The sequence below is a fragment of the Poecilia formosa genome, unplaced genomic scaffold, assembly GCF_000485575.1.
Source record: "Poecilia formosa unplaced genomic scaffold, Poecilia_formosa-5.1.2 Scaffold412, whole genome shotgun sequence".
Classification (NCBI taxonomy): Eukaryota; Metazoa; Chordata; class Actinopteri; order Cyprinodontiformes; family Poeciliidae; genus Poecilia; species Poecilia formosa.
The window spans coordinates 267,306-294,486 of record NW_006800351.1 but is presented as its reverse complement, the minus strand read 5'-3'; the positions used below and the strand labels follow the sequence as shown (position 1 = coordinate 294,486).

Sequence of the window (27,181 nt, the reverse complement as noted above, 5' to 3'; positions counted from 1 at the left end):
AATGTTGTGACATTTGGTGCATATATGATGGTAAACTGGTGGAATAAATATTTCTAGTTGGTATTTTCTGCATTTAACTGACGGTTTTTGCTTTGAGGCCCTCAGCTGGGGCCCAACAGTAAATCTAACTATTTTTTACTCGTATTGATAACTGGACGTCAGACATGGAGAAAAAAACATGATTAGCTTTATAAATACTCCATCGCAGTTTCAAACCTGAACTCTGCAAGTTCTGTGTTTTAAGTAAAAGTGTGTAATAATCTTCATCGTTTTGCTCGTCATCAGTAAACCTTTGAGCGGCTCGTACTTCCGTATCTGCTTTTCCTAAATTAGCTGAAGAAAGCGAACGTTTTCCGTCCCTCTGAGTGGATTTTAATCTCTTCCTCTGGTTTGGCAGGAAATATTCTGCATTCAGTTTCTGTTTTCTTCAGATTATCTGCAGTGTGTGTGTGTGTGTGTGTGTGTGTGTCTTTATAACTGCATGTGAAGATCAGCTGATGTAGTGAAAACGCAGAGTGAAAGCACTTGGAGGAAGGTGACTCGACTCGTTATCTGACTGCCATTGTTTTTGTCCCTCGCCGCGGAAAAATGCAGCTCTTCCTCTTCCTCTCTCTGTTTCTCCCTCTCTCTCTCTCTTGTCGTTTTCTGATTCCCTCGTTTCTCCCTCTCCGTCCTTCAGGCTCGCTGACGGTGTCCATCACAGACATGCGTGCTCCGGTGGTCGGGGGATCCGGTGGCGTCTACGCTCTCTGCTCCGCGCATCTGGCCAACGTCGTCATGGTAACAGCCATCATCATCACCACCATCATCAGCAGCAGCTTTGTTAGGTCTGAAAAGCGAGTTTTCAGAGCTGGAACGCCGACCGACCCACATCCTGTTTCTGGAGTTTTTTCAGCCAATCAGATCGCAGCGATGTCGGTGAGGTCATCGCCGGGTTTGGTGTGAGATCTTTTGTTTGTAAACGAGCCTCCAGGCCAGAAAACGAAACGACTGTTTGGTTAAATAAACTTTTCTTCATCAATCCGTCTCTTCGTGTCACGATTACAGATTTTACTGGACCATAAAATGTTGCAAAAATTATTGCGATAAATGATATTAGAGTCTGGACAATAAATCAGATCAGGTTCATCTGCGGTTTAAGTCAAACGTTTCTCTTCAGGGCCATGCAGAGGCCTTTGGAGGGCCGGGGCCTCCAGCCCCTCTGCCGCGGTGTGTGAGCGTAGCAACGCCGGCGGCCGGTCGCAGTCGCTCTGCGTTGGACTTCATCCTCTGACGTAACGGTTTTAAAACGGCTCCTCTCACACCGGAGAACCTCTCAGTGATCCCAGTCCTGATTACTGCAGCTGCTTTAACTGCTTCCTCCTCTCGCAGACGTTTACGCTCTGATGTGTCTGATGTTGGTTTTCTGTTGTCATATTTCTGCGCTGACTTGTTTTTGCTCTGCTTTGTGTTGCAGAACTGGGCCGGGATGCGCTGTCCGTACAAACTGCTCCGCATGATCCTGGCGCTGGTCTGCAGTACGTTTCCTACATTCACCATAAAAACACCCAGCAGTCGAGAACCAGAACTTCAAAGCACATGTTGGACTTTACAAAGCAGCATCGTAAATTAGGGCTTCAGAATTTAACTGAAAATAATAATTTAGGGAAAGCGAAGTCAGTTTTCCAGAAAAAAACGAGGAAATTTAAAAGTTGCAAATTTGCTAGAAACAACTCAGGAATTTTTGAGAGAAAAACATAAAAATTATGAGTTTGAAAAGTCAAAAATCTGCTAGGAAAACTTAGAAATTTTAAGATTAATCTTGGAAATTTTCAAAAGAAAAACATGGAAAACTCTCAGCTTGAAAAGTCCAAAATTTTTTACTTTTGAAAATCTTTCTAGAAAATCTTTTTCGAGCAAATCTGCAACTTTTCAATTCTCACCTTTCTGATTGGCTGCCATTCAAATTGATGAAGCTGCTTTGCTCCTCGAGCTAGCTTAGCTAGCAGTGCTAAATGTAAAGTTTCTGACCGTCCAGCCGCCCACAGGTGGAAAACATTCCTGTAATAAACCTTGAAAACTCCTAGAACCAGGAAGCATGAGGCAGCGTTCATGTGAAGGAATGTGATGATGATGGCGGCTAGCGGCTAGCGCTGCTCAGCAGTATGTTCCCTCCATCTGTCCGCCTGAGCCCGGCTGCAGCGCCGCGTCTCTCCTTTCCGTTTCACAAACAGCCGACGGATCGTCTGACGCTGAAACTGAATCATGTTTGCTCTGTTCAGCCAGAGACGTTTGGTGAAAAACGCTTTGAAATCCGTCTGCAGCTGGAAAAGAAACGTCCGAACTGTAAGCGTTAAATTCACTGTAACATGGTTTTCAGCTCTTAGAAAGCTGGAATAGAAGAAGAAAATCTGTTCAAATAAACATTTGAAATCCTTTGATCTCCTCAGAAATGTCTTTGATCCAGGAAAAAATATGAAATTATGAGAATAAGACAAAATATCAGCAGAACAAAGATGTAATAAGTAGAAGAACATTTTAAAATTCAGAGAAAAAAACGTTCATGGTTCTTTTTTCAGTTGTAATAAAAAAAATAAAGTTGTCATTTTACCACAATGAAGTCATAGTAATAGGATAATGATGTCGGCATATGACCAGAATAAGGCCGTATGTTAGCAGGATTTCATCTTGTCCTGCGATCAGCTGCAGGTTTCTGTAGTTAAAACTAGAGAGTCGAGTTTAGGGAAAATTAGCTGCTGCTGCAGAGCTTGAAGCTTTTTCTTATTAAATTACTTTTCTATTGATTTTACAAGTTTCATCTTTATTCTGTTATGATTTTATCTTCTAATATTATGACTTTATGTTGTTACTTATATGAGCTCGTTTCAGTGTTTCTTTAATTTTGGTAAAAATAAACCGGCAGATTATTTACCTTATAAGTAAACTAGAACATTTCTCTCATTCACCAAGTTTTTCTTGTTTCCTCTGTAAACCAGATTAAACTTGTTGATATTTAGCGTGTCTGGCCCGCAGCACCACTAATCTCCTGGTTTGGCCTGCAGTGAGCTCGGAGGTGGGCCGCGCCGTCTGGCTGCGCTTCTCGCCGCCGGTGCCATCGTCGGGGCCGCAGCCCAGCTTCATGGCCCACCTGTCGGGCGCGGTGGTGGGCATCAGCATGGGGCTGCTCATCCTGCGCAGCTACGAGGAGAGCCTGCAGAAGCAATGCTCCTGGTGGGTCATCGTCTTCTCCTTCATCACCTTCCTCCTCTTCGCCATCTTCTGGAACATCTTCGCCTACGACCTGCTGGGCGTTCAGATCCCGCTGCCGCCATGATGGCGGCTCCGTTTGCTCCCGATTCCACCAAACTGAAAACAATCCACCCAGAATAATCGGTAACTCTTCAACTGCAGGGCGAGCAGGAGACAAAATACCCGACATGGAGCAGTCTCTGTTTGTCCTTCAGTAAATTATGACACTTCTAAAGTTGCACTAAGTTTATTTAAAGTGTAAACTTTGCATTATTCTGTAAATTGTGACACTTTTTGTGCAAAGTTGCACCAAAAGTTGAAATAAAAGTCCATGAAAAGTGTCATTATTAACCGAATGACTGACGGCCGTAAACGTTTCTACAGACTCCTCCATGTTGCCGTTTATCGTGTTCATGGCGGCGTTTCGTCGGCGCTGCGCTCAGATGAAGCGTTACCGAATCCTTTTTTACAGAAACTTTGCGAATCAAAGAAATGTTTCTCTTTTATTAAAGAGGGATTACAGTAGCAACAGCTGGAAGCTCCTCTGAGTTTCCGTCGTTTTTATATGAATATGTAGAAACCTCATCCGCATCAACCCGTATTTGTTTTCCGTTTGCTTCGTTCATGCAAAGACCTCAAACGAGAAGATGCTGACATCATCACATGTGCCTCTGGAAGGAAACGTTTCTGGCAGGTTTTCCTGCTGCAGCCAAAAACACAGCAGACATCCAGAAGGAGCAGCTCAGAGTCTGAAACAGACTGGAGATGCACCGATCAGATTGGAGTCCATTTTCCATTGATTTGCTCTGATCAGCTTGTCATGTAAAACTTTTATCGCAAAAACAGCACAAAGTCACCTAAATTTAAAAAAATAAAGCTTAAGACGCCATAAAATTTCACTATTCATGTGATAATTTTACTTTTAAAGGGGCGGTGTCATGTAAAACTTATTTTTGATTTTTCCATGTTTTAATCTTTTTCCTTCATCTAAAACAAACCTGGAGTGTTGCTTTCTTTCTTTAATGCATGTTTGATTAGTCTTTTAATCGCCATGGCAACCATTCAGCTGCTAAACGCCTGGGTGGACCTAGCCCCGCCTTCGAGCCGCAGCTCCTCCCCTCTCAGCTCCTTCAGACTAGCCAGCAGCAATTAGCAACCAGCTGCTGAGCTCGTTATAGGAGCTGCTGCTCAGAGCAACAGCTCCTATAGCAGTGTATTTCTACACTGGTAGAAATATTAAAGGGTTAATAGAGGAGCCATGATGGGACGACTTCCTGGAGGCGGAGCTTCAGGAAGGGCAGGAGCTTTTAAAGAGACAGACGCCCAGTTTCAAGGCGTTAAATCAGGAAGTGGCATTTCTTTTAAGTCACATTTGACATATTTAGCATTTTTATAACTGAAGTTATTAACATAGTTACTTGATTTTATAAAATGGCCGCCATGTGCCTGGAAAACGCATAATATTGTCCCTTTAAAAATCAAGTTTTCATTTCTGCTTCTTCTATTTAAGAACCTGTGGCAAATTTTGTTCTCATTTTTTATACTTTATATTTCTTAGAAAATAAAAATAACTGATCAGATTTAAAACTGAACTGCAAAAAAAAAAAAAAAAAAAAAGGAAAACATTGGAAATCGGCAGCAGCAGGAAACATCGATCGGTGCATCTCCAGCAACGATCAGTTAGCATCCTTTAGCATCAGCTCATCCAACAACATTCTTCTGCATTTCTTTGGTTTGTCATGACACCGACACTGTGGATACAGAAAATAGTTCACACACACACACACACACACACACACACACACCTAATGCAAAGCCACAGTCAGAAAAAGAAAAGTGACTGTAATCCAGCGATCGGGCACCTGTCCTTGCTGCGCAGCCGCCATGTTTGTACTGACGTGTAAAATATGCCATGTCATACTCTGTGGTTTCCATGACAACACACACACACTCGATGCTCTCCGGTTTCTTTGAGAGCAACCGCTGCCTGATTCTGTCGGTCAACGTGAACGAACCGACGCCTCGGATCGAAAGCTGAAGTCAAAGAGGCGACGCCCGCCTGACCTTTGACCTGCGTCAGGACCGCCCGCCTGACCTTTGACCTGCGTCAGGCCGAGTTAATACCTCAGTTTCTCATTCTTCTTAGGGACTGTAAACATTTGTAAAGGAATGTAACTGTAAAAACAAAAAAAGACGAAGTGTTACCCTGTTGTCCCCGTTTTCTCCTTCGGTCGTGGACGTGTTCCCGTTTTTTCCAAACCATATTTATTTGGATTTTCCCACTTTGAAGGGAAAAGGAGGAAAAATTTCAAATGGTGCAAAATATTTGGTCTGGTTGTCCCGATGAGTCCGATCGGCTTCGGTCCGGTTTGTCAGGCAACCGCCAACCAGATTTTATAAATCTTTAGTCAGTGCTTTATATATTAAGCCATAGGAAACAGTATGGAGGGTCAAAAGGGTCACAAGTTTTTATTTAAATTATTAAATAATTATTTATTTCAGATGCTGAATGGAATTGGAAATAAACATTTTAAATAGATAAATCTATTCCTCATCATTTATATGATGGAAAAGTCACTAAAATTCAAGAATTATTACAAATAAATTGATTTATTCAGTTATTTAATGAATAACTGAACGGTTCAATTTTTTAGATACCAAAAAATATTAGTTTCAATTATTTATTCCCACATTTAAATATTAAATTCCCTTTTGATTCACTTAATAATTAATTGATTTGTTTGTGTAATATATTTATTTCCAGTTTTTAAAGTGCAGACAGATGAATAATAATCTAAATTATCTTACATATTTATGTGATTCTGGGGCTTTTTTTCCCGTCATACGGCCGATGAGGACGAAACGCTTGTTGGTTTGAAACTTTGTAGAAATGTGTGAATGCGTGGACGTTTGATCAATTATGTGAAATTGTTCTGATTTGTTCAAACCTCTGAGATGCTTTCATGTAGCTGAACTCGTTTTGTTTACTTCCTGTTCATAGAGTAGCAGCATTACTTAGCAAGCGCCCACGCCTCCAAGTTGCCCCTACGCTCCGCCTGAATGCAGCTTCGCTAACAACAAACTGGAAATACTCAAGTTTCTGATGGTCGTAACATTTACTGAATGCTTCTGGATAATTTAGTCCAAAAGCTGCTTAAAGGGATTTTATTTAATGTATTTTTGGGTTTGAAAGTCATGAAACTGTCAGCAGGAACAGGAAGCGTCTCATCAGAGGCGGACGGTTCGAAGCAGCTTCAATAAGCCATTTTCAGATCAACTTCAACAGGAAGAGAGAGAGAACGGCCAATATTTGGCAGTGATCGATCTTTGAAACTTATCGGGAAGTGTTAAACTGAAGGCCTGTTGGTGAATGCCTGTTAGCCTGTTATGAAGTTAGCCTGTTATGAGGTTAGCCTGTTATGAAGTTAGCCTGTTATGAGGTTAGCCTGTTATGAGGTTAGCCTGTTATGAGGTTAGCCTGTTATGAAGTTAGCCTGTTATGAAGTTAGCCTGTTATGAGGTTAGCCTGTTATGAGGTTAGCCTGTTAGCTTGTAATGAGGTTCATGTGCCTCTTTAGTCTAAGATTCAGTGGAACCAGAAGGAAAAGGGCTAGTCGGTGGATCTGCACAATAACTGTGAACTCAACGCCGCCTGTAGCTTTTTGTTAGCAGAAAAATTGTCACGGCTAAAACTGACAGAAACTGAGCCTAAAATCAAAATATCTTCAGATTAATCTGAACATTTAGTTCTGGGTTTTTTAATTTTTCTGTTGCTGTTTCCAAAAGAAGCTATTCTAGAATCTGTATTAAATATCCAGATGCCAAACCGCTGTCCCAAAACGTCTCATGCCTTCTTATAGAAAAGCCCAGAAAAAGACGGAGGCGAAGTTTAATTTGTGATTTGGCGACTGATTCGCTCAACATATGCGACAGCAAATTAGGGCCATTTCTAATAAAAAAAATAAAAGTAGAAAAAACTCTGAAATTTGTAGATTAATATCTGAAATTTTCAAGAAAAAGCAAAAAAAAATTCTTAGTTCGAAAAGTCAAAAATTTTCAATAAACTCAGAAATGAAAAAACAACTTGGAAATTTCTGAGTTTGAAAAGTTGAAAATTTGCGAGAAAAACTCAGAAATTTTTAGATCTCAGAATTTTGGAGGGTTTTTTCCCCAGAAATTTACTTTTTTGATGTGCAGTGTCGCGCCTGCGCCGTGGTTCTCCATAATCCTGTTCTGAATCTGTCGTTAGCCGTAGCGGATGTTAGCCGTAGCGGACGTTAGCCGTAGCGCTAACATTTGTAGCTGCTCTGTGCCAACAAGCCGCGCCAGGTTGCCTTTTCTTAGCGTTTGGTTCTGAGGTTTAGGTGACTCAGTGCAGGACTATTGTTCAGGCTTCTGCAGCTCCTGAAATGAAATGCAAACATTTAAAATCTGCTAAACAGCTTCTTTAACGTTTTCGACTGACAGTGTTTCATTTCCCACCAAAGTATCCACCACCAGGTCTCATTTAGATGCAGTTTGAATCACAAAATTAGCATCAATGTAAACAAAGCAACTCTTGTTTTTCAAAGTTGGAGGTTTTCTGCTTTTTACCATCGTCCTTTTCCAGTTTCTTGGTTTGCTGCAGATTATTCACATGTTCACAATTGAGCAACAATTGTGAACATGTGAATGTTCACATGTTAAATAAAAGAGGAATTTCCCTCTTTTATTTTGGCCATGCAAAATAAAAAAATAAAAACTTTTCTGAGATTAGCCAGACAACGTCATGCCTGCGCTGCTGTGGTAGTTTTTCATGAGCTGCTTTCTTGTATCGATAAAATGGTGCCAAGCTTACGAGGCTCAGTCTCTCCCACCAGAGAAGAGGTCGTGCCCAAACAGCGTTTACAAAAAAAGGAAGAAGAAGAAGAAGAAGCTATTTTTCTCTGGGTCAAAACTAAAGGAAAACTAAATTTACTAGTGGATAATTTATATCCAAATCCTCATGAATTACTTCACAAACTATTGTACTTTTTAAATGTTCAGAATGGAACCATTTTATATTGTATATATATGAATATATTTTGTTTTACTTTGTACTGTTCATTGTACTTTGCTTTAATTTAGAAACAATATAAATAAAGAATAATACTGTGGCCACATGGTGCTGCTGATCTTTAATTTTCTCATTTTTACCAAGTGAATCTTAAACATACACTTCCTGTCATTAATTTCAGTTAGAAACTGACTTTTATAAGTGAATAATATTGTGAAAATATGGATTTTGGAAAATGAATCCCCCTTTTCTTCCTCTTGGATCAGGCTAACTAATTTACTGACTAACTTCAGCGTCGCCGTGTTTTAAGCAGTTTTAAGTTTCTTGGCGGGCCTCTGGTCGCAGTCTGAGCTCTGTGTGTCGCCGCCCTTCAGGTCCTCCAGAACAGGAAGCTGCAGCTTGGTCGCCGTCGCCGTCGCCCACAAACACATTTCCAGCCTGTGGGGCGTCCAGTCCTGCTGCGGATCCACTGAGAGCAGAAAGCAAAGCCACAGATCTCCATCTGGTCTTCAACAGACCCTCGGCTGCCGGGCGTCGCCTCACCTGCGTTTAGTTTGGCAGCCTGGTTGGCCATTTTGTCCAGGTAGAGCGCGTAGTGCTTGGCGGTGTACTGGACGGGCTGCAGCCCGGGGACGCTCTCCGCCGCTTCGTCAGACATGAACGCAGTCAGAGCCGGAGCCGCTGCTGCCAACACGGCTGCAACAAAACACTCAGCGTCACTTACGCAGAAATATACGGGGTTTTCTGCAACATTCCTGAAATTAATTTCAAATTTTCTTTTCTTTTTCTAGCAAATTTTTGACTTTTCAAACTGAATTGTTCTTGGGGCGGGAGGAGGGTTCGAGAAAATCTGTGGTTTCAAATTCAGGAATTTCCCTCTTTTTTATGAATTTTCTAAAATTTTCAGGATTCAAATATAGATTTCTGAGATTTTTCTGGCAAAATTTCTGACTTTTCTAATTCAAATTTTCTGACTTTTCTAATTCAAATTTTCTGACTTTTCTAACTCAAATTTTCTTATCTTTTACAGAAAGTTTGAGTTGTTTTTTGTTTTTGTTTTTTAAAGAAATGTGACTTCAAATTTAGTGATTTTCTTGTTTTTACAGAACATTTGAGATTTTCTAGTATTTTTAACTTTTTTTCTAGAAAATGTTTTTCTGTGTTTTTCTGAGATGTTTACAAATTAGTGACTCTTATCTAACTTCTGAGATTTTTCTAAGAAATTTTCAACTTTTAAAACGTAGAAATTTAGTTGTTTTTTATAGAAAATGTTAGATTTTTCAAACAAACTGAACTATTCAAATTCAGAAATGTCCTTGTTTGTTCTACACAATATTTAGGATTTTCCTGTGGAATTTAATTCCTTTTATTGCTTTTTTAATACCTACATCAACTCTAATATGCTGCTGTGCGTCTCTGTGTAGAAGGTTGTAGTTTGATGTTTGGTTTTATGATTTCATCTTTGAAAGATGTTGAACAGATAAAGTTTTACTTCCTTGCTTGCAGACTGAGCCGTGTGCAGCGTTAAGAGGGCGAAGCGCTCCTCCGTCTGACGGTTGAGCGAGACTCTGTGAACTTATTGGAAAATCAATCACCCAGACTACCAGCCATCGCTGTGAAATATTGAGCTGTCCGCTGTGATTTACCACTGCTGTATTCATGCAGAGGGGAGTGAGAAGACGGCAACCTGAGGCGGTGGCGGGGCCGACGCCCTTCAGGCCGCTGAGCTCAGCGACGGCCGCCGGAACGTCGGGCAGGAGGCCCAACGCCGTTCTGGAGCGTTTCTGGACGGCGTCCTCGGCGTTGGAGGCCGCCAGCTGCTGCAGCCTCGGCCTGAACTTCCCCCTCTGGACGGACACAGGAGACACGCCGCCTTCACATTACAATGACAGCAAAACGTCGTCTGTATTACACTAACAAATGCCAAAATGTCAACTTGGCCAATTCTACGGTCAGTGGAAACGCAGCTGCTGCGATTATTGCAGGAGTTTGTTGCAGACGAGAGTTGCTGAGTCTCTAATTGAGATTATGAAAATTAATGCACAAATTTCCCAAAAACTCACATTTTTGATGGAAGGTTTTCTGCACTAGCATGACGTGGGTTTATTTCACAGAACTACAATGGAAACAACAGGGCGTTACTGCTGCCGGAAACTACAAAGAAGATGACAGGAAGTGGTAGGATGGCGATATTTTCTAGTGACTTATACCTGAACAAACATTCACGTGATTTTAATTTCATTTCTTATTTAGTGGAAACACAGCAGTGGAGAAATTGTATTTTTCCAACATCAGCAGAAAAAGTTTTGTGTACATATGTAATGGAAACAGCTAGCGGGGTTAGCACTTACCGTTAGCTTCCACTCCATTAGCTTCTTCAGCTCTGACAGAGTGATGTGTTTGTCGGGTCGACTCGAAATCAGCACCGGCAAATCCTCCTGGTACCTGATCAGACAGCGAGCCTTAATGCTGCAGGATGTACCTTATATAAAAGATGCTTTTTCTTTATCATGTTTGTTGAAACTGTCACCATGTTGTGACAGTTTGATATGAGACGGATAATTTAGGAGCTTGAAAGTCAATAGTTGGACAGAATACAAAACACAGACACTTTGAGATTAATTTCAGAAATTTTCTAGAAAAAACATGGAAATATCCGAGTTCCAAGTGGAAAAATTCAGACTTTTGAAACTCAAAATTTCTGGTGTTTTTTTTCTAGAAAATATTTTTACACTAATCCCAAATTTCTGAGTTTAATCTAGCAAAATTTCAGCCTTTCAACTTCATAAATGTCCTTTGTCTACAAGATCTCTGAAAATAATCTCAAAATTATTTCATTTATTTTTCTAGGAAATCTTTGACTTTTCAAAGTCACAAAATTCTTTTTTTTATTCTAAAAGTAATCTCAAAATTTCAATTTTCTTTTCTAGCTAAATTTTGACTTTTCAAACTCCCAAGATTCTTGGTTTTTTTTTATAGAAACTTTCTAAGATTAATTCTAAATTTATTCACATTTTTCTACCAAATATTTGACTTTTGAGACTCAGAAATTACTTTTTTTTTCCCTTGAAAATTTCTAAGATTGATCTAGAGAAAATTTCTGAGATTAATCTAAAAATTTCTTACTTTTTAGCGGAAATTTACTCGCCAATAAAGAAAGTGGCTTTCTTTAATGGCTGATACGGCTTTATGTTAACCGAAATTACCATTTGTCAAGCTGCAGTAGCTTCGGCTTCTTGGCTTTGGCCGTGGCCTCCACCACATCCCAGTACTTCTTGTAAACTCTCCTCCATACTTCCGCTTCCCCGCAGCCGAACAGGGCGGCCATATTGGAGAGGTCACGGCTTCAACTAAAAATCACAGCAGAAGGATGTTTGCTTAAACTTTCAACATAAAGCACAATAAAAACACATAAAACACATAAAAACACAACTGAAATCATCTCAATTAGATTCTTGTTCTTCTGTATGTTTTGTTGGCAGTTTACAATCGCAGTGTTTTACCGCCATCTGCTGGACAGAAGGCGTAATCCATTAAATAGAAAATTTAAATTTTAAAACTTACAACAAAAAAACAAACAAAAACATAATGTAGTATCTCAATAAATGTTGTATCCTTTCAGCACTTTATTAGTCCATTAACTGTTGAAGATGATTCAGATGTACTTAATATATTGATTATAGTTATTGGAAGTCTTATTCTATGTAAATTGAACATTAAACAACATATTTTACGTGTATTGATTTTAATTTGATAAAATACAATGTCTGTTACTGGTTTTCATAGTTGTTGACTGTAAGATGTGTTTATAATATTTTTATGCTTTCATGATGTAAGCACTTTGAACTGCCTTGATGCTGAAACGTGCTATTCTAATAAATAAACTTGATTGATTGATTGATATTCTCTTGTGAATTTTCTATCAATCAATCAATCAAATTTTATTTGTATAGCACATTTCAGCAGCAAGGCATTTCAAAGTGCTTTACATAATTAAAATAAAAACAGCATGTGACATTGAATAAACAGTGAGAAAGAGATTTTGAAAAAAAAAAAAGGTTAAAAACATTAAAACATAAAAACATTTTAGGACTTCAGTTAAACGTCGTTTAACTGGGACGTTTTCCGGGGGGCTTTACATCATTAAAATGATTAAAATGTAAACAGTGAGAAAGAGATTTTGAAAAAAAAAGATTAAAAAAGATAAAAACATTAAAACCTGCTCCCCTTTTAAGACTTCAGTTAAACATAGTTTAACTGGGACTCTAACCCTCTGGGAATTTAGTCAAAAGCACCATTTGACAAGGACTCCAACCTCTAGAACTTTAGGAATTTTAAAATTCACTTATGTTTCTGTTGTTATTGTGTCAATTTAAACGCCGTCAACTGGGACTCTAAACCCTGAAGGACTTTAGTTAAACGTCGTTTAACTGGGACGTTTTCCGGGGGGCTTTACATCATTGAAACGTAGACAGTGAGAAAGAGAAATAAAAAGAAATTAATAAATAGATAAAAAGTAAAGATAAAAACATCGAAGACATCAAAACCTGCACTCCAACCCTAATTTAGCCATAAGCAACTCTAAACAGGTGGGTTTTAGTTGAGATCTAAAGATACTCAGTGTTTCAGCTGTTTTACAGTTTTCTGGAAGTTTGTTCCAAATCTGTGGTGCATAGAAACTGAATGCTGCTTCTCCTCATTTGGTTCTGGTTCTGGATGCAGAGCAGAACCAGAACCAGAAGATCTGAGGGGTCTAGACGGTTGGTACAGCAATAACAGATCTTTAATGTATTGTGGTGCTAAACCGTTCAGTGATTTATAAACTAACATTTTAAAGTCTATTCTCTGAGCTACAGGGAGCCAGTGTAGGGACTTTAAATCTGGAGTTATGCGCTCTATCTTCCTGGTTTTAGTGAGAACAGCAGCAGCAGCGTCTGGATCAGCTGCAGCTGTTTGATTTATTAGTCAGACCTGATTTCACTCTGATGAATGTCTACCCGTAACATGTAAATCACTATTTAGAACTTCCATCGTGTTATCCACCGCTCCTCTCCTATTAATTATCCATTTTTATTATTATTATTATTATATAGTTGCCTTTTTTATTCGGTGTACATAATTTTTCCTGCCAAATTGTATTGATGTAATCTTTAATAATTACTTTAACCTCTGTTTTACTCATTTACAATTTGCAGGGATAAAAACGATGGATAAAACTTCTTTAATATTATAAATAACCAAATATTTAGACACCAGATTTCTTCCACTTCCAGTTGAGAAAAACTGTCATCGCCTTCTTCTTCGGAAGGTGAACGGGGCCGCTTTGCGTAATTCTCGCGAGATTATAGTCAAATAGTATTTCCGGTGTTGCAAGCAGTTAGCAACAGCTTCAGAACATAAGGTTTGTAGTTTGACACCGCTTTATTTTTCGATATTGCTAAACTTTATATACCTTTTGTTGTTTTTTGTGTCGCAGTTGTTCACTGTTTTATATCTAAAACGTTTTCCCGCCTTTCGCGCTTTCCTTCTGTGTAGGTTCTGGTGGACCGGCTAATGTTAGCATCACACTGCGGTCTTGTTTATGGTGGAAGTGAGCTGCGCGTCCTGCGAGCTTAGCCGTTTTCTGTCCAACTCACCAGCAGAGCGAGGAGCAGGAAGGAAGCGGGCTGTTTTGGATAAACAGATTTATCAGAGACATGAACCTGCAGCGGAGCGGCGAGTCGGTAGAAGCTTGTTAGAAAGCGGGCAGCCTGGATGCGGCTCTGCTAGCACATGTTGCTCCGGGGATGATCTTCACGTGAGCACCAAGAGGCTCCTTATCAATCAGGTGATAAGAACATGGTGTTTTTATCTCTTTATTTAATTTCAAACTATGTTAACACGAAAAACAACAACAAACATACAGCTATATATACGGCCACCACAATAAATACAAAAGCAAAAATGTTTTTAATATTTTTAATATAAATTATAGTAAAATATTTATCTGAAATTGTTGAATATAACATTTGATTCCACTCTTCATTAATAGTACATCTGAATTATCTTCAACAGTTAATGGACTAATAAAGTTAATAGTTTAATTACTATCAACTACTGTGCTCCGGAAAAAGCTGCAATAGTTTCCCAAACTTTTCTAAAGGTCATTTAAAAGACATTTGAGTTTCTGGTGGTTCAATGTCAAACCATTGATTATCCTTAAAACACAAAGTTGAGCAATCAATCAATAAATGATTGTTTATGTTTCTACCGTATCAAAGCACCCAGAAAGCCAAAGGTCATATTTTCAATGCAATGGATCGTTTTTACTCTCCAGACTAATAGCGAATCTTTTGCAACATATTAAAATTATGCAGAAATTTTCATGATTAAATATGTAAATCAAACTTAATTTATTCAGACATGAACTCATAATTGTAATCTTGAAGATTATTTTGCTAATTAGCATTGTTTGGCAGTTTTTATTTAATTAAAAGGCTATGGCCTTTTACTTTTACAGTTTCTCATGATGCCTTGTAGTTTGTAGTTAAAGACTTAAATGTGTCTCTTGGGAGTCCGACGGTGTCATCCTGTGAAACGCTGACCCAGATGTTTCTTGCTCACAGGTTGCCTCTCATGGGAGGAAACTGTCCAGCTGCAGAGGTTGATGAAGCCATCAGTTCTTCACAAAGTCAGTACTGCAGCTGATATAATTATTAATATGCCTAGAGTTAATTTATTTATTGTTTCTGCTGCAAACTAAGGCTCTAATGCTGTGTACTTATTAACGCCACCTGTTGGTAGAATATGTAACTCTTTTTTTTATTTTAAAAAATATTAAGTTAATTTTTAACATTGCTATCATTTTATTTATTTTTTATCATATTTTTATTATATTTATCATTTTCTTTCTTAAATAAATAAAGTAAAGTTCCATACTAAATCAAACTACATCAGTTTATATTAACAAAAATAAGTTTGTGCATCAAGTTCTGTAACTTAAATGACCAGTATGAGTTTAGCGGAGCTGCCTGGCTTTTTTCTTAAAAAAAAAAAAAATATCACTAATTATTCAAAATACATCCGGTGGGAAGTGACTGTATAAAACTCACTAACAGAAGGGAAGACGTACAACTGAATGGCTTTTTTAAATCCGTCTTTGAGAATTTTGAACAGATTAAAAATTCCCAGGACTAGGAATTATTATTTTAAATGTATTTATAGTATTTTTTATTTACATATTTTCTTTATTTATGTGTTGCTTTATTTAATTTTTCAAATTTATATTCTATTGTTTTTTTTTACATATTTAATATTTTATTTGTTGGTTTATTTAAATGATTAAATTTATATACTTTTTTAAAATTTATATTTGATTTTTTTACATATTTATTATTTTGTTGACTAATTGAATTTCTTCATTTATATTTAAGTTCTTATATTTGCTGGTTTAATTAATTTTTTATTCATATTTAATTGTTTTATTATGTATTTCATAGATAGTTTTTTTTCTTTAAATTATTTTTTTTAACTCTTCTTTACTGTTTTTTCTGCAGCAGGAAGATGGAGAAAATGTCCCGGGTCACGACGGCCCTCGGCAGCAGCAGCATCACCGGCCGAACCATGTTCTGCCACCTGGACGCTCCGGCCAACGCCATCAGCGTGTGCCGGGACGCCGCCCAGGTGGTCGTTGCCGGGCGCAACATCTTCAAGATCTACGCCCTGGAGGAGGAGCAGTTTGTGGAGAAGCTGAACTTGCGCGTCGGCCGCAAACCGTCGCTGAACTTCAGCTGCGCCGACGTCATGTGGCACCAGATGGAGGAGAACCTGCTGGCCACGGCCGCCACCAACGGCGCCGTGGTCACCTGGAACCTGGGCAAGCCGTCACGCAACAAGCAGGACCAGCTGTTCACGGAGCACAAACGCACCGTCAACAAGGTGTGCTTCCACCCGACGGAGGCCTACATGCTGCTGAGCGGCTCGCAGGACGGCTTCATGAAATGCTTCGATCTGCGCAAAAAGGAGTCCGTCAGCACCTTCTCAGGTAAAACCAGCTCAGCTAGAAAATACAGAATATAGATAATCAGGAAGCAGAAACATGATTTAAAAAGATTTAACAGTGATATTAGAGACGTAATGATCAGAAAGCATCAAAATAGCAGAAGAGCAAAAAGTTTCACAGCAGCTTTAAAAACTAATAAAGATTTTAAAAATGACAAACAATATTAACTAAAGATTAAGTAAAAATGTGACAGTAAATAAAAATTGTATTAAACAATATAAAACATTTGAAAAAAATGGAAGGAAGGATCTCCTGTAGCATTCAGTGTTGCAGCAGGTCTGGCTAAGCCTCTGACTGAAGACTTTCTGTTGTTTGAGCCTCTGATGAACAGATGAAAAGTAAAATTTAATTTTATCAAAACAAAACGGTGGAAACCTGTTGCTGTGTTTCATGGGTGGCGTTTGGGAGCAGGTCAGTCGGAGAGCGTGAGGGACGTCCAGTTCAGCATGAAGGACTACTTCACCTTCGCTGCTTCCTTTGAAAACGGGAATGTCCAGCTGTGGGACATCAGGCGGCCGGATCGCTACGAGCGGATGTTCACGGCTCACACCGGCCCCGTGTTCTGCTGCGACTGGCATCCCGATGACAGGTACCGCTACGCAGCGTTTCCACAGCAACGCAGCTCAAACGCTTTACAGCAGAGTGAACATCAACACACAACAGAAATGCTGATCAGTCTTCGGTTTGTACGACTCAAAAGCAGCTGAAACCAGGTGGGGTTGAGTTAAAGGAACTCAGTGCTTCGGCCATTTTCTGGACGTTTGTTCCAGATTTGTGGAGCATAGAAGCTGAATGCTGCGTCTCCATGTTTGGATCCAGAACCAGAAGACCTGAGAGGTCTGTAAGGTTGATGCAACAGCAGCAGATCTTTAACCTGTTCAGTGATTTATAAACTAACTTCCTGGTTTTAGTGCCTGATTTATTTATACAGACGTGTGGAGACCGTTGCAGTCGATGTGACTGAGGATTTTCTCTCCTTTAATCCTGGAAATGTTCTTCAGCTGATAGAAGACTGACTTTGTAACCATCTTTATGTGGCTGTAAAGGTTCAGGTCAGTTTTGTTTCAGAAACCATCCGCTTTCCGCTCTCCTTGTTTGTGTCTCAGGGGTTGGCTGGCCACCGGCGGCAGAGACAAGATGGTGAAGGTTTGGGACATGACCACCAACCGCGCCAAGGAGATCTACTGCGTCCAGACCATCGCCTCGGTGGCTCGCGTCAAATGGCGCCCGGAGAAGAAGTTCCACCTGGCCACCTGCTCCATGATGGTGGACCACAACATCTACGTGTGGGACATCCGCAGGCCTTTCATCCCCTTCGCCACCTTCGAGGAGCATAAAGACGTGACCACTGGGATCGTGTGGCGCCATCAGCACGACCCCCACTACCTGCTGTCCGGCTCCAAGGACAGCACGCTGTACCAGCACATGTTCAAGGACGCCACGCGGCCCGTGGACAAGGCCAACCCCGAGGGCCTGTGCTTCGGCCTGATGGGCGACCTGGCCTTCGCCGTCAACGAGAGTCTGGTCAGCAGCGACGCCGGCAGGAAGCCGTACCCCGGAGGCGACCGCCGCTACCCGTTCTTTTCCTTCAAGAAGCCCAATCCGACGGAGCAGTTCGCCCACGTGTCCAGCGCGCTGAGCGTCTTCGAGACGGACCTGGACAGCAGCCGCATGGACTGGTTCGTAAAGACGGCACAACTCTACCTCCTCAGTGGGAAGCCGTTTACGGAGCTGTGTGACCATAATGCTACGGTGGCCCAGGAGCTCAAACGACCGCAGGTGAGACGGGTCAGAACAAAAGCAGGTTCCTCTGGAATCAGTAAAGTATCTTTTAATTTGAAATTAAACCTCTTCGAAACGGTGAGGGACTCTAGTTTTATCCAGTTAAAGTTAATTTAATAAAAATATTCACAGAGATGAATATTACTTAATATTCATTTATGTTCTTTAAATTTCCTCATTTTATTTCCTGAAACCAGGAAATAAACCCAATAAATTAATAGCAATAGACGGAGCAGTTACTGACACAAACCAACTCACCTTCTCTGGTTGCCTAGCAACAACCTGCTGGGTGAGAAGCAGTTTCAAGTTCCCCCAAACTTTGGTTGCCTAGCAACAGCCTGCTGAGTAACTGGAGCAGTTTCAAGTTCCCCCAAACTTTGGTTGCCTAGCAACAGCCTGCTGAGTAACTGGAGCAGTCTTAAAAAATGAAAAACAAAATAGAGAGAAAACTGAATAAAACAGGAACGCTCACAGCATCAGCTTGGCAGTATTTCAGATATTTATAATAAAAAACCTAATTAATAATTATTGGTATTGACTGATGTCGCAAAATATAGAAAAAAATAATCGAGTTGGGTGGATCAGTCTGATCACCACAGGTTTTCATCTCTGGTGGATTAACAGAAAACAAAACCTCCTGAAGTCAGCAGCAAAACTTTTTTATTAAGTTATTTAAAAGTTTTGAAGTTTCCATAAAAGTTTTCTAATGCAATACTTCAAAATGCCCACTGAAAAAAGAAATGCTGACAGAAACACAGTTAGTCCACGAAAAAACTCTGAATTAGCTCGATTATTCACTGCTTCTCATTTCCTGTTGGCACATTAAGAAACATAAAAACACAACTCAAAAACTTTCTTTGTGAAAAAAAATTCCTTTTTTTCCATTGAAAGATAAAGTTGCAATATTGTGAATAAAGCGAGTAATATCAAAATGATGGGAACAAAATAAAAAAATTGTTTTGTGATTAAAGTCAAAATATTAGAAAACAATGGAAATAATATCTTGAAAAGATGAAAGAAAGTTTTGACATGTCTGTTGGTATTTTACATAAAATCCTATTAAAATATGTGACGTTCCTGTTTTAAATGTTTAAAAGTTTGTTGACCAAAATAACAAACTTTATGGAATTGAAAGGTTTCAACAACATGGACCATGCTGAGAATCATGTTTTCTGACCCAGCGCCCGGCCCAAACCACAGCCTCAGTAAACTGGGCAGTTTACCACTAATGAACAGGTAATCTGATTCAGATTATAATCCGGATTACTGGAACAGCAAACCTGAATGTTTCTGCTTTCAGTTTCAGCATGAAAGAAATGGGTCCGGAGAGCAGACTGGAGCGCTGCAAAGGCGAAAGCCGGCCGGACAACGTCCACCTGGAGCCGGGCAACTCGCACATCAGCAACAACAACGAAGGTAGAGTTGCCGCTTCGCCGCGCCTGGAGCCGGGGACTCAAACCGTCGTCCTGTGACTCAGTCTGACTTCATTTCCAGAGAACGAGGAGACGGAGGGCAGCGACGGCCCCACAGAGTACATGTTTGGAGACGCAGAGCTGGACGACGACGACCTTTACCCCATGGAGCACGACAACCAAACGGGTCAGCTCACAGCTAGCTAAGCTAACCCTACAGCAATAATCCTAAACATTAGTTCTGCTAACCCACTGGCTTTGTACCAACATCATATTAAGTGGAAGCTAATGCTAAATTGCTAACAGGAAATTAGCTCCTCTGTTAGCGTATTAGCATGAGGTTATTTTTTAATGCTGCTTCCTCTGCAGTGCCGGAGGAGCCGGTGTACACGCTGCCTCCGGAGGCCTTCCAGCTGCGCCACGAGATCATCGACAACCCGTCGGCGCCGGAGCACCTGCAGCAGGACAAGGCCGACTCACCGCACGTCAGCGGCAACGAGGCGGAAGTCGCCTGCCTGACGCCCATCGAGTCGTTCTCGCTCATCTCCATTTCCCAGCCGCTGTACAGCCCGCACTTACACGCCAGCTTCTTCTGCCCCATCGTCCGTGAGATGCTGAGCCACTACGCCGAGCGCGGCGACGTGCAGATGGCCGTGTCTGTGCTCATCGTGTTGGGGGAGAGGATTCGCAAGGAGATCGACGACCTCACTCAGGTCAGGAGACGCAGCAGCAGAGTTTATTGGCGTTTTGTTCAGTGATTGGACAGTTTTTGGACCTGCTTTGCCCCCGTAGGAACACTGGTACATGTCCTACATAGACCTGCTGCAGCGGTTCGAGCTGTGGAACGTTTCCAACGAGGTCATCAAGCTGAGTACCTGCAGCGCCATCACCTGCCTCAACCAGACCTCCACCACTCTGCACATCAACTGCAGCAACTGCAAGCGGCCAATGAGCAACAAGGGATGGATCTGCGACAGGTACAAACATCAAAGATCAAATTCCTGTCTATTAAGGTGTTTGCTTTTTCTAAACTCTTCACCTTCTACATATTTCAGATTCATTTCAGATTATGTAATCTAGCCTTTTAGTTACTTTCCAAAAAGATTGATTATTGATTATTTGACATATTGGGCTCATTTCTGCTAATGCGCTAATTGCAGAGCTAATTATTTGCTTAGCCTTTTAGCAGCTAACAGAAAATGTTTATTTAGTGCCCCTCGTTTAAAAACCAAAGCGTGTGCGTCTGTCCTGCAGGTGTCGCCAGTGTGCCAGTGCGTGTGCGGTGTGCCACCATGTGGTGAAGGGACTGTTCGTCTGGTGCCAGGGCTGCAGCCACGGCGGACACCTGGAGCACATCATGAACTGGCTGAAGAACAACTCTCACTGCCCTGCTGGATGCGGCCACCTGTGTGAATACACCTGAGACCCGGTCGCACACCTGGGGAACGTGTTCACGCCTCGGAGCGCTCTGCCGCCCCCTGTGGCCTTCATGTGAAATCACACCAACCGGTCAATCGGACCTCCAGTGATTTTCATCAGCAGAATGTAAAACCAGCGATTGAAATGTTCAACATTTTACAGTTTTCAGATCTGAGTTACTGTTTTACATATTAACACTTATTTTGAGCAACTGTAGATAATGTAACATTAATTTATAACAAGGAAAATGGCTTTGAGCGAAACATTAAAACACTTGAGATGTTACGTTCTGCACCAGAAACCCGTTTGTCTTCACATTATTTACATCAAATAGGACTAATGTGAACCTAAAGATGAGGATTTTAACCAAGTGAAGTCTAAAAATAGATCAGAAAGACAGAATTTAAAAAGGTTCATATCCCTTTTATTTATATTGTCACAACAAAAAACTTTCATTTGATTTCTTTTTCATATCAGATCCAATTTTAATCATTTCTGAACTTTTTTTCTAAAAAAATAAAAAATACAAATTACAGAAAATATTTTTATCCTGTGAGTTTGGAGTATTGAGGCCAGATTACAAGATTTAAAAAAAAAAAGAATAAGATATTGGCAGAATAAAAACATAATTTTACCAGAAAAAAAAGCTTCTAGAGTTAAAGATTTAATGTGAGCAAATAGTTTTTACTTTATTCTGGTATTTTGACTCTTCTGTCGTACACTGCAAAAACACAAAATTTTACCAAGTATTTTTGGTTTAGTTTCTTGTGCAAATGTATTTTTACGAATGAAAGACAAAACTAACTTATCAGCACATTTTTAGTGAGATGTATAACGGCTTGTTTTAAGAGGTGAAACAATTGGCAGATTTCACTAATAATCTTAACTTATTAAATGTCTTGTTACAATTAAAATAACCTGCCAGTGGAACTAGTACTTTTTTAAAATCAATATTTAGCAAGCTCATAAAATGTTACTTGTTCTGTCTTATTTCAAGTGTAATAAGATATTTTCACACAAAAAAAAATGCTCAGTAAAATTTTGTGTTTTTGCAGTGTATGACTTGGTAGTATTGCATCTATTATGCTAAAAAAAATCTTATTCTGGCCTTAATGACGATTTAGTATATGGGCAACAAAATAAGTACATTTCCAAGTAAAAACTATTTCTGATATTAATCTCAAAATTTCTGAAATTCACTGTTTTTGGCATGAAAACTGTTCCTGTTAACCACCAGAGGGCGCCACTGGGAACAGATTTCAGTTTCAGATAAAAATAATTTCATTCAGATTCAGCAGGACATTCACTAAAACTAAGACAAACATATTAAATTTAATTTTCCATCATTTCTTCCTCCTTTTCCTCTTCTCTGTGCACGCTGAGTGCAACACACCAGCACAGGCGGTGAGGGTCATGACCTCTTCCTGCCTGCTTGTCGTTTCCCTCCGAGTTGCTCCCGCTCTCAACTGGGCAAGCGCAGGTCCTTCAGCCAATCAGAGGCGGGCAACAGGTAGCCAATCAGGGGCAGCTGGTGCTGCTCGGCTCGCTGCGGCGCTGTGTCAGTCCTCCAGCGGCGGTTCGGGGTGGTTGGCTCACCCTCCGTCAAATATTCACAGAAACCCTTTAAAAGGCAGCGGAGAGAAGCTGGTTTCAGTTAATTTGAGATGAAGACAATACGTCAAAAAAACAAAAAAAAAACATACGTCATCCAGCCAGTAGAGATGCAAAAATGCTAGGAAGCTGGCTAGCAGCAGTTAGCAGCTAGTTAGCGGTAGCCTCAATTACGATGTCTTGAAACTTAAAAAGCTGTTGCTGTTTTTAAGCGCTTGGCCTGGAAACCCAAAGGAAAGTACTAAAATGTGCAAAGTGTGAATTTGGCATAAGTTCCCTTTGAGTCTCTGCAAGGCTGTGCGCGGCTCTGACCTGTTGCCGCACTTAGGGCCGCTCCCAGCTGTCCGAGACCTTCTCCGGGGCGCTCAGCCGCCTCAGGCTCTGCTGCAGGGTTTCCACAGTCCCTGCTGTGATCACATCAAACGTCAGAGTTAAAACTTCACCATTTTAATCTGAAGCACTGAACTCTGTGTACCCATTTTGTCCTGATAGGACTCCAGCTTCTTCATGAGCTTCACCATATTGGAATATCTCAGCCCCTCTACAAGTACAAGAAATAAATAACAGTTACTTTGTTTTGCTAAAAATGTGAGATGCAACATCAGAACTGCTGTACCTGCCGGGTCAGAACCGCTGCTCCGGTCGGCCGTGAGGCAGGCCAGCAGCTCGGCCCGGCAGGCCCTGGCCTTGGTCAGCGTGGCGCTCATGTCCTGAGCCAGCCGCTGGTTCTCCGCCAGCTCAGAGTGGACCTTCTTCCAGGCCATTTTGTCCTCCATCAGGCAGCCCTCCATCACCGTCCGCAGCTCCTTCTCCTGAGACACCTGGCTCTCCAGGCTCTCGATTTCCTCACATCGCTGCCAGCGGACAAGAAGAAGCTCAGCTGGACCAGAGCCGCTCGTTTTATGGGAACGATAACGACACAACTTCAATCTGGACTTATTCTGGACTGTGGTGTGCACACTTCCACTGATAGCAGAGGTAATTCTTTATTTAGCGCTTTGGCATTTTTGCTCATTTTGAAAAGTTTAGTGGTATAAGCTAATTGGTGGATCAAGTCTAAAGCACTCATTTACTTGGCTACAGTGGTTAGCCCAAACTTCTATTAGCAATGCTAATTTTTCATTTGGCGCATTAGCATTATTGCTAGATTTGAAAATGTTTAGTCCTATTAGCTTTCCATAAATATTTTTTTCTGGATAATTCCTAAAGCACTAATTTACTTTCTTATTGTTTAAACTTTCGGTTCAATGAAGTTCAACATCTGAGCTGCACTTTTTGTTATTGACTTAAGAATTCAAATATTTACGTTTATATTCCTGCTTTTATTTTGAAGTGCAGGAAGACTGCGCAGCAGTTCCATTTCCTCTTTCTTCCCGATGACTTTAATTAAAACAAGAAACATGCAGGAACCAAATCCGATGTTAGTTGAATGTTGTCGGATCAGTTATCCATGGCCAACATTGATTATGGATTTTCTTTCACACATAGAAGCGTCTGCTTGAAGCAGTGTGATGTCATAAACCCAAAGGGTTAAAACGCGTCTCGAAAGGCTCAGAAGTGATTTAATGTGTGAAGCTCTGATCTGCTTTGGTCACCTTGTGGAGCTGGATGGCCATTTCCTGCATCTCTGCTTCCAGCTGGTCGGCGTACGCCTGCTCCAGGGCGTCGCTGGGCGGCGGCGCGCTGCTGTGCCACCGCGCGATGGCCGACGTCATCTTCCGTTTGGGACCAAACAGCCTGAAAAACAGCCGTTCAGAACCACGAGGCAGAGACCGGGGTTTAACTGTACGACAGACATACCAAGAACTACTATGACAAGACAAAGTCAAATATTAGCAGAATAAAATGCAGCAAAACCTGAATAAAGTCGTTTGTTGTATTAATACGACTTTATTCTCGTGTGATCATGACTGTCGGTTCCTATTTTATTCTATGCTAACTGGATTATCACAACCTTGTTGTATTGCTGTGACTGTAAAAGCTAAAAATTAACAAATTTATTTTTATATTATTATGACTTTGTTCTTGTATGATCATTAAATATTGTAGGATCACGACTTTGACTTTGTTCTTGTATTATTATGAATTTGTTCTAGAAACTGAAAATCTCGTAGCCTGGCTCTAGTTCTCCGCAGCAGAAATGCGAAATAATTCTCACGTAATCCCGATTTCCTTCAGGTCGTTCTCCGTCAGCGTGAGAAATATCCGCAGGTCGATGTCCTGTTCTTCCAGCAGACGGAAATATTTGGAGAAGTTGATTTGCTCCAGGAACTCTGCCAGATCCTGCAGGGAAACAGGAAGTGAAAACCAAACCAATGCAGACGCTGAATCGAACCCGGAAGCAGCCCGACCTTCGGTCCGGAGTAAGATGGCCGCTGCCCGCCGTGTGCATGTTTGCTGCCGTTTCCCGTCCCGCCGGACAGAGCCGCGTCGCTGTTGGCGTGCCGCGTCTTTCCTTTGGAGTGAGTCTTATTTGTCCGGCGGGAGCTGCTCCTCCGGCTCTGATCCGAGTCCTGGTGGAGAACATGAGCTTCAGCAGCTAACAGGAAGTCGGAGCAGCGGCGGCGAGGCGAACGCACCTCGTTGCTCTCCACGGATCCTTCCCAGCTGAGTCCGACCGCGTGAGGCAGGCCGTCGCTGCTGCTGCTGCTGCTCCTCATGGTGGGCATGTCGCTCTCAAAGAACGGGCTGTCATCTGCAGAGACAGCACCTCTTCACCAACACCGACCAAACACCGGCTTACCTCCGGGTCTGACCTCTGACCTCTGCTGCTGTGGCTCTGGCCGTCCAGCTCGTTGATGGGTGACGTGACGTCCCGGTAGCAGATGCTCTCGCTCTGCTCGCCGTACGCCGTGAAGCCGGGCAGCGCAGCGGGCGGTTCTGGAAGTCCGGTAGGAAACCAAACAAATCACATTTCATCGCTTTCTATAGAGATCAGGGCTGAAACGATTAATCATGATTAATCGATCTTCAAATAAACAATTAATTTTGATTAATCAGAATAAAAGTATTGAAATAAATAATTAGCCATGATTAATCAATTGAAAACAATCAATCATAATTAATCATTATTAATTATTCAGCTAATTAATCTGAATTATCGATTACTGAACAATTAATCACGATTAATTGATTTTGGGGGGGAAAACAATTGAGATTAATCTGATTAATCCAGTATTGAAATAATTGATTAACAAGATTCATTCTGATTTATTGATTCTTGAAATAATCATTCATGATTAATGATAGTGAAATAAAGGATTAGTTTGATTAATTAATTATTGAAAACAATTAATTGTGATTAATCAATTATTCAAATAACTAGGAGCTAATATAGTAATCGATTGTTAACAGGAGTATTGAGACTCTAAAAAGACTTTTAGCTGAAAGAACGACTCACTGAACAGTAATTAAGATGAAAACTGAACAAAAATAAACATTTTGCTTTTCAGATGAAAAACAAATGTTTCCTGCATGTCTGTTCTGTTTTTATCTTCGCTGGTTGGAGAACAAACATGTTTTAACTAGAAATCAACCAGAAACACGCCTGCAGTTTTTGTTTCATAAATTTTATATTGAAAGAAACTGAACTGAAATTTTTTCTTTTGCCTGAGTTTATTTTGTAACTCTAATATTTTACAATAATTGTTTTAATTTTGCTTCATATTATGATGTAACTTTAAAATGTTAAATAATTGATGTTTTGATCCGTTGCGTTTTATACCAAATGCTTCAGTATAATTTCTGTGACCAGCTCTGGTCGGGGTGTGAATACTTTTGGCCATATTTATCGGGACCCACCGCTCGGTTTGCTCTTCCCTCCCACTCTGAACTTGGCGATGGCCTGCGGCCCGTCGTGGATGCTGACGCCTTTGACCCGGCTGCGGCCGGACCGAGTCCTGGGCGGCGAGCCGTCCGAATCCTCCGAGGAGCTCAGGTCTCCAAAGTGTCCTGACGAGTTTAAGAACAGCAGAAAAAAGACTTTTTTGTTTTTACTTTAATAATTTTGAACAGTCTGTACGCTCCAGTTAACAATTAATCGACTGATAAGTTAGTTGACGATTACTTTAATAATCGATTAATCGTTTCAACCCTGGTTAAAACCTCCAATAAATACATGATTAAAGCTGGACAATACGGCTGAAAAAGTTGTTTCATGATAATTATTGATTAGTTTTCTCTCTCCGCTGTTTCTTATTTTTGGGGGAAACTTGAAACTGTTCCTGGCTGTTACCCAGCAGGTTGTTGCTAGGCAACCAGAGAACGAGAGTTAGTTGATTCACCTGAATATTCTATCAAACATATTATCTGTTGATATTGATCACGTGTTGTGAAATATGTTATTGATGTATTGTCCAGCCCTGATTTTATTTTTTTTAAATAAACAGAAACCTAGTTTAATTCTTGGAGATCGAGAGTCGATGAGGCCGACGATCTTGGTGTAACCGTACATCATGGCGAGGGCGCGCGCCGTCTCTCCTTTGACGTTTCGATCGCCCACTTTTACTTTCTGAAGCAAAAGGAGAAAAGATTATAGAGTTAAATACCTTCAGCCACCAGCAGGGGGCGTTTCCTGCAGCTAAATCCCTTCAGCCACCAGCAGGGGGCGTTTCCTGCAGCTAAATCCCTTCAGCCACCAGCAGGGGGCGTTTC

At 40.9% G+C, this 27,181-nt stretch overlaps 4 protein-coding genes and 2 long non-coding RNA genes across 9 annotated transcripts in view; 3 read left to right on the top strand and 3 right to left on the bottom strand.

Annotated features, from left to right (window-relative positions):
- rhbdl1 (rhomboid, veinlet-like 1 (Drosophila)) overlaps positions 1 to 3,347 on the top strand; it is a 52,314-nt gene extending 48,967 nt beyond the window's left edge. For both annotated transcript variants that reach the window (XM_016663279.1, XM_007576654.2), the window contains exons 6-8: positions 680 to 780; positions 1,457 to 1,517; positions 3,042 to 3,347. In XM_016663279.1, coding sequence (XP_016518765.1) covers positions 680 to 780; positions 1,457 to 1,517; positions 3,042 to 3,313 — 434 coding nt within the window. In that variant the 3' untranslated portion in view covers positions 3,314 to 3,347. The remainder of the gene's footprint in view (positions 1 to 679; positions 781 to 1,456; positions 1,518 to 3,041) is intronic.
- Positions 3,348 to 4,956: 1,609 nt separating this feature from the next.
- Positions 4,957 to 5,262, bottom strand: LOC107833601 (uncharacterized). The gene is made up of 2 exons (XR_001659363.1): positions 5,170 to 5,262; positions 4,957 to 5,033 (listed from the first exon to the last, which is right to left on the bottom strand). It is a non-coding gene; the product is annotated as an uncharacterized LOC107833601 (long non-coding RNA).
- Positions 5,263 to 6,610: 1,348 nt separating this feature from the next.
- LOC107833600 (uncharacterized) lies at positions 6,611 to 7,181 on the top strand. The gene is made up of 2 exons (XR_001659362.1): positions 6,611 to 6,708; positions 6,749 to 7,181. It is a non-coding gene; the product is annotated as an uncharacterized LOC107833600 (long non-coding RNA).
- Positions 7,182 to 8,365: 1,184 nt separating this feature from the next.
- On the bottom strand, positions 8,366 to 13,984 carry zgc:112496 (long intergenic non-protein coding RNA 2867). 2 transcript variants are annotated; one of them, XM_007576646.2, is made up of 6 exons: positions 13,900 to 13,984; positions 11,470 to 11,613; positions 10,615 to 10,708; positions 9,951 to 10,110; positions 8,807 to 8,959; positions 8,366 to 8,732 (listed from the first exon to the last, which is right to left on the bottom strand). In XM_007576646.2, the coding sequence occupies exons 2-6, from the start codon at positions 11,589 to 11,591 to the stop codon at positions 8,569 to 8,571; spliced, it is 693 nt and encodes a 230-aa protein (XP_007576708.1). In that variant the 5' UTR covers positions 11,592 to 11,613; positions 13,900 to 13,984; the 3' UTR covers positions 8,366 to 8,568. The 2 variants fall into 2 exon arrangements, with proteins under 2 accessions (XP_007576708.1, XP_007576710.1); XM_007576648.1 differs by lacking the exon at positions 13,900 to 13,984 and having other exon boundaries at positions 9,951 to 10,136; positions 11,470 to 11,556.
- Positions 13,985 to 14,002: 18 nt separating this feature from the next.
- On the top strand, positions 14,003 to 21,159 carry wdr24 (WD repeat domain 24). 2 transcript variants are annotated; one of them, XM_016663276.1, is made up of 11 exons: positions 14,003 to 14,090; positions 14,869 to 14,933; positions 15,802 to 16,286; positions 16,716 to 16,893; positions 17,411 to 18,083; positions 19,222 to 19,322; positions 19,387 to 19,502; positions 19,581 to 19,685; positions 19,868 to 20,211; positions 20,291 to 20,475; positions 20,753 to 21,159. In XM_016663276.1, exons 3-11 carry the CDS (start codon positions 15,806 to 15,808, stop codon positions 20,919 to 20,921), a joined length of 2,352 nt encoding a protein of 783 aa, XP_016518762.1. In that variant the 5' UTR covers positions 14,003 to 14,090; positions 14,869 to 14,933; positions 15,802 to 15,805; the 3' UTR covers positions 20,922 to 21,159. The 2 variants fall into 2 exon arrangements, with proteins under 2 accessions (XP_016518762.1, XP_007576711.1); XM_007576649.2 differs by having other exon boundaries at positions 15,799 to 16,286.
- Positions 21,160 to 22,230: 1,071 nt separating this feature from the next.
- The window catches only part of anks3 (ankyrin repeat and sterile alpha motif domain containing 3), a 6,913-nt gene continuing 1,962 nt past the window's right edge, over positions 22,231 to 27,181 (bottom strand). The window contains exons 6-16 of the mRNA XM_016663277.1: positions 26,921 to 27,057; positions 26,330 to 26,479; positions 25,292 to 25,408; positions 25,108 to 25,223; positions 24,880 to 25,041; positions 24,687 to 24,811; positions 24,124 to 24,265; positions 23,145 to 23,382; positions 23,004 to 23,069; positions 22,841 to 22,935; positions 22,231 to 22,538 (exon numbers count right to left, since the gene is read on the bottom strand). Of these exons, the coding sequence (XP_016518763.1) occupies positions 22,853 to 22,935; positions 23,004 to 23,069; positions 23,145 to 23,382; positions 24,124 to 24,265; positions 24,687 to 24,811; positions 24,880 to 25,041; positions 25,108 to 25,223; positions 25,292 to 25,408; positions 26,330 to 26,479; positions 26,921 to 27,057 (1,336 nt within the window). The 3' untranslated portion in view covers positions 22,231 to 22,538; positions 22,841 to 22,852. The remainder of the gene's footprint in view (positions 22,539 to 22,840; positions 22,936 to 23,003; positions 23,070 to 23,144; positions 23,383 to 24,123; positions 24,266 to 24,686; positions 24,812 to 24,879; positions 25,042 to 25,107; positions 25,224 to 25,291; positions 25,409 to 26,329; positions 26,480 to 26,920; positions 27,058 to 27,181) is intronic.

What these genes read in the sequence shown, in the direction of transcription:
- zgc:112496 (XM_007576646.2), bottom strand. Translation starts at nt 11,591, where the DNA reads ATGGCCGCCCTGTTCGGCTGCGGGGAAGCGGAAGTATGGAGGAGAGTT. An exon ending in TAATGGAGTGGAAGCTAACG is followed by an intron (nt 10,111 to 10,614) that starts GTAAGTGCTAAC and finishes GTGTCCGTCCAG; the next exon opens with AGGGGGAAGTTCAGGCCGAG. An exon ending in CGGCCCCGCCACCGCCTCAG is followed by an intron (nt 8,960 to 9,950) that starts GTTGCCGTCTTC and finishes GTTTTGTTGCAG; the next exon opens with CCGTGTTGGCAGCAGCGGCT.
- wdr24 (XM_016663276.1), top strand. Translation starts at nt 15,806, where the DNA reads ATGGAGAAAATGTCCCGGGTCACGACGGCCCTCGGCAGCAGCAGCATC. An exon ending in CATCAGCAACAACAACGAAG is followed by an intron (nt 19,503 to 19,580) that starts GTAGAGTTGCCG and finishes CTTCATTTCCAG; the next exon opens with AGAACGAGGAGACGGAGGGC. An exon ending in AAGGGATGGATCTGCGACAG is followed by an intron (nt 20,476 to 20,752) that starts GTACAAACATCA and finishes TCTGTCCTGCAG; the next exon opens with GTGTCGCCAGTGTGCCAGTG.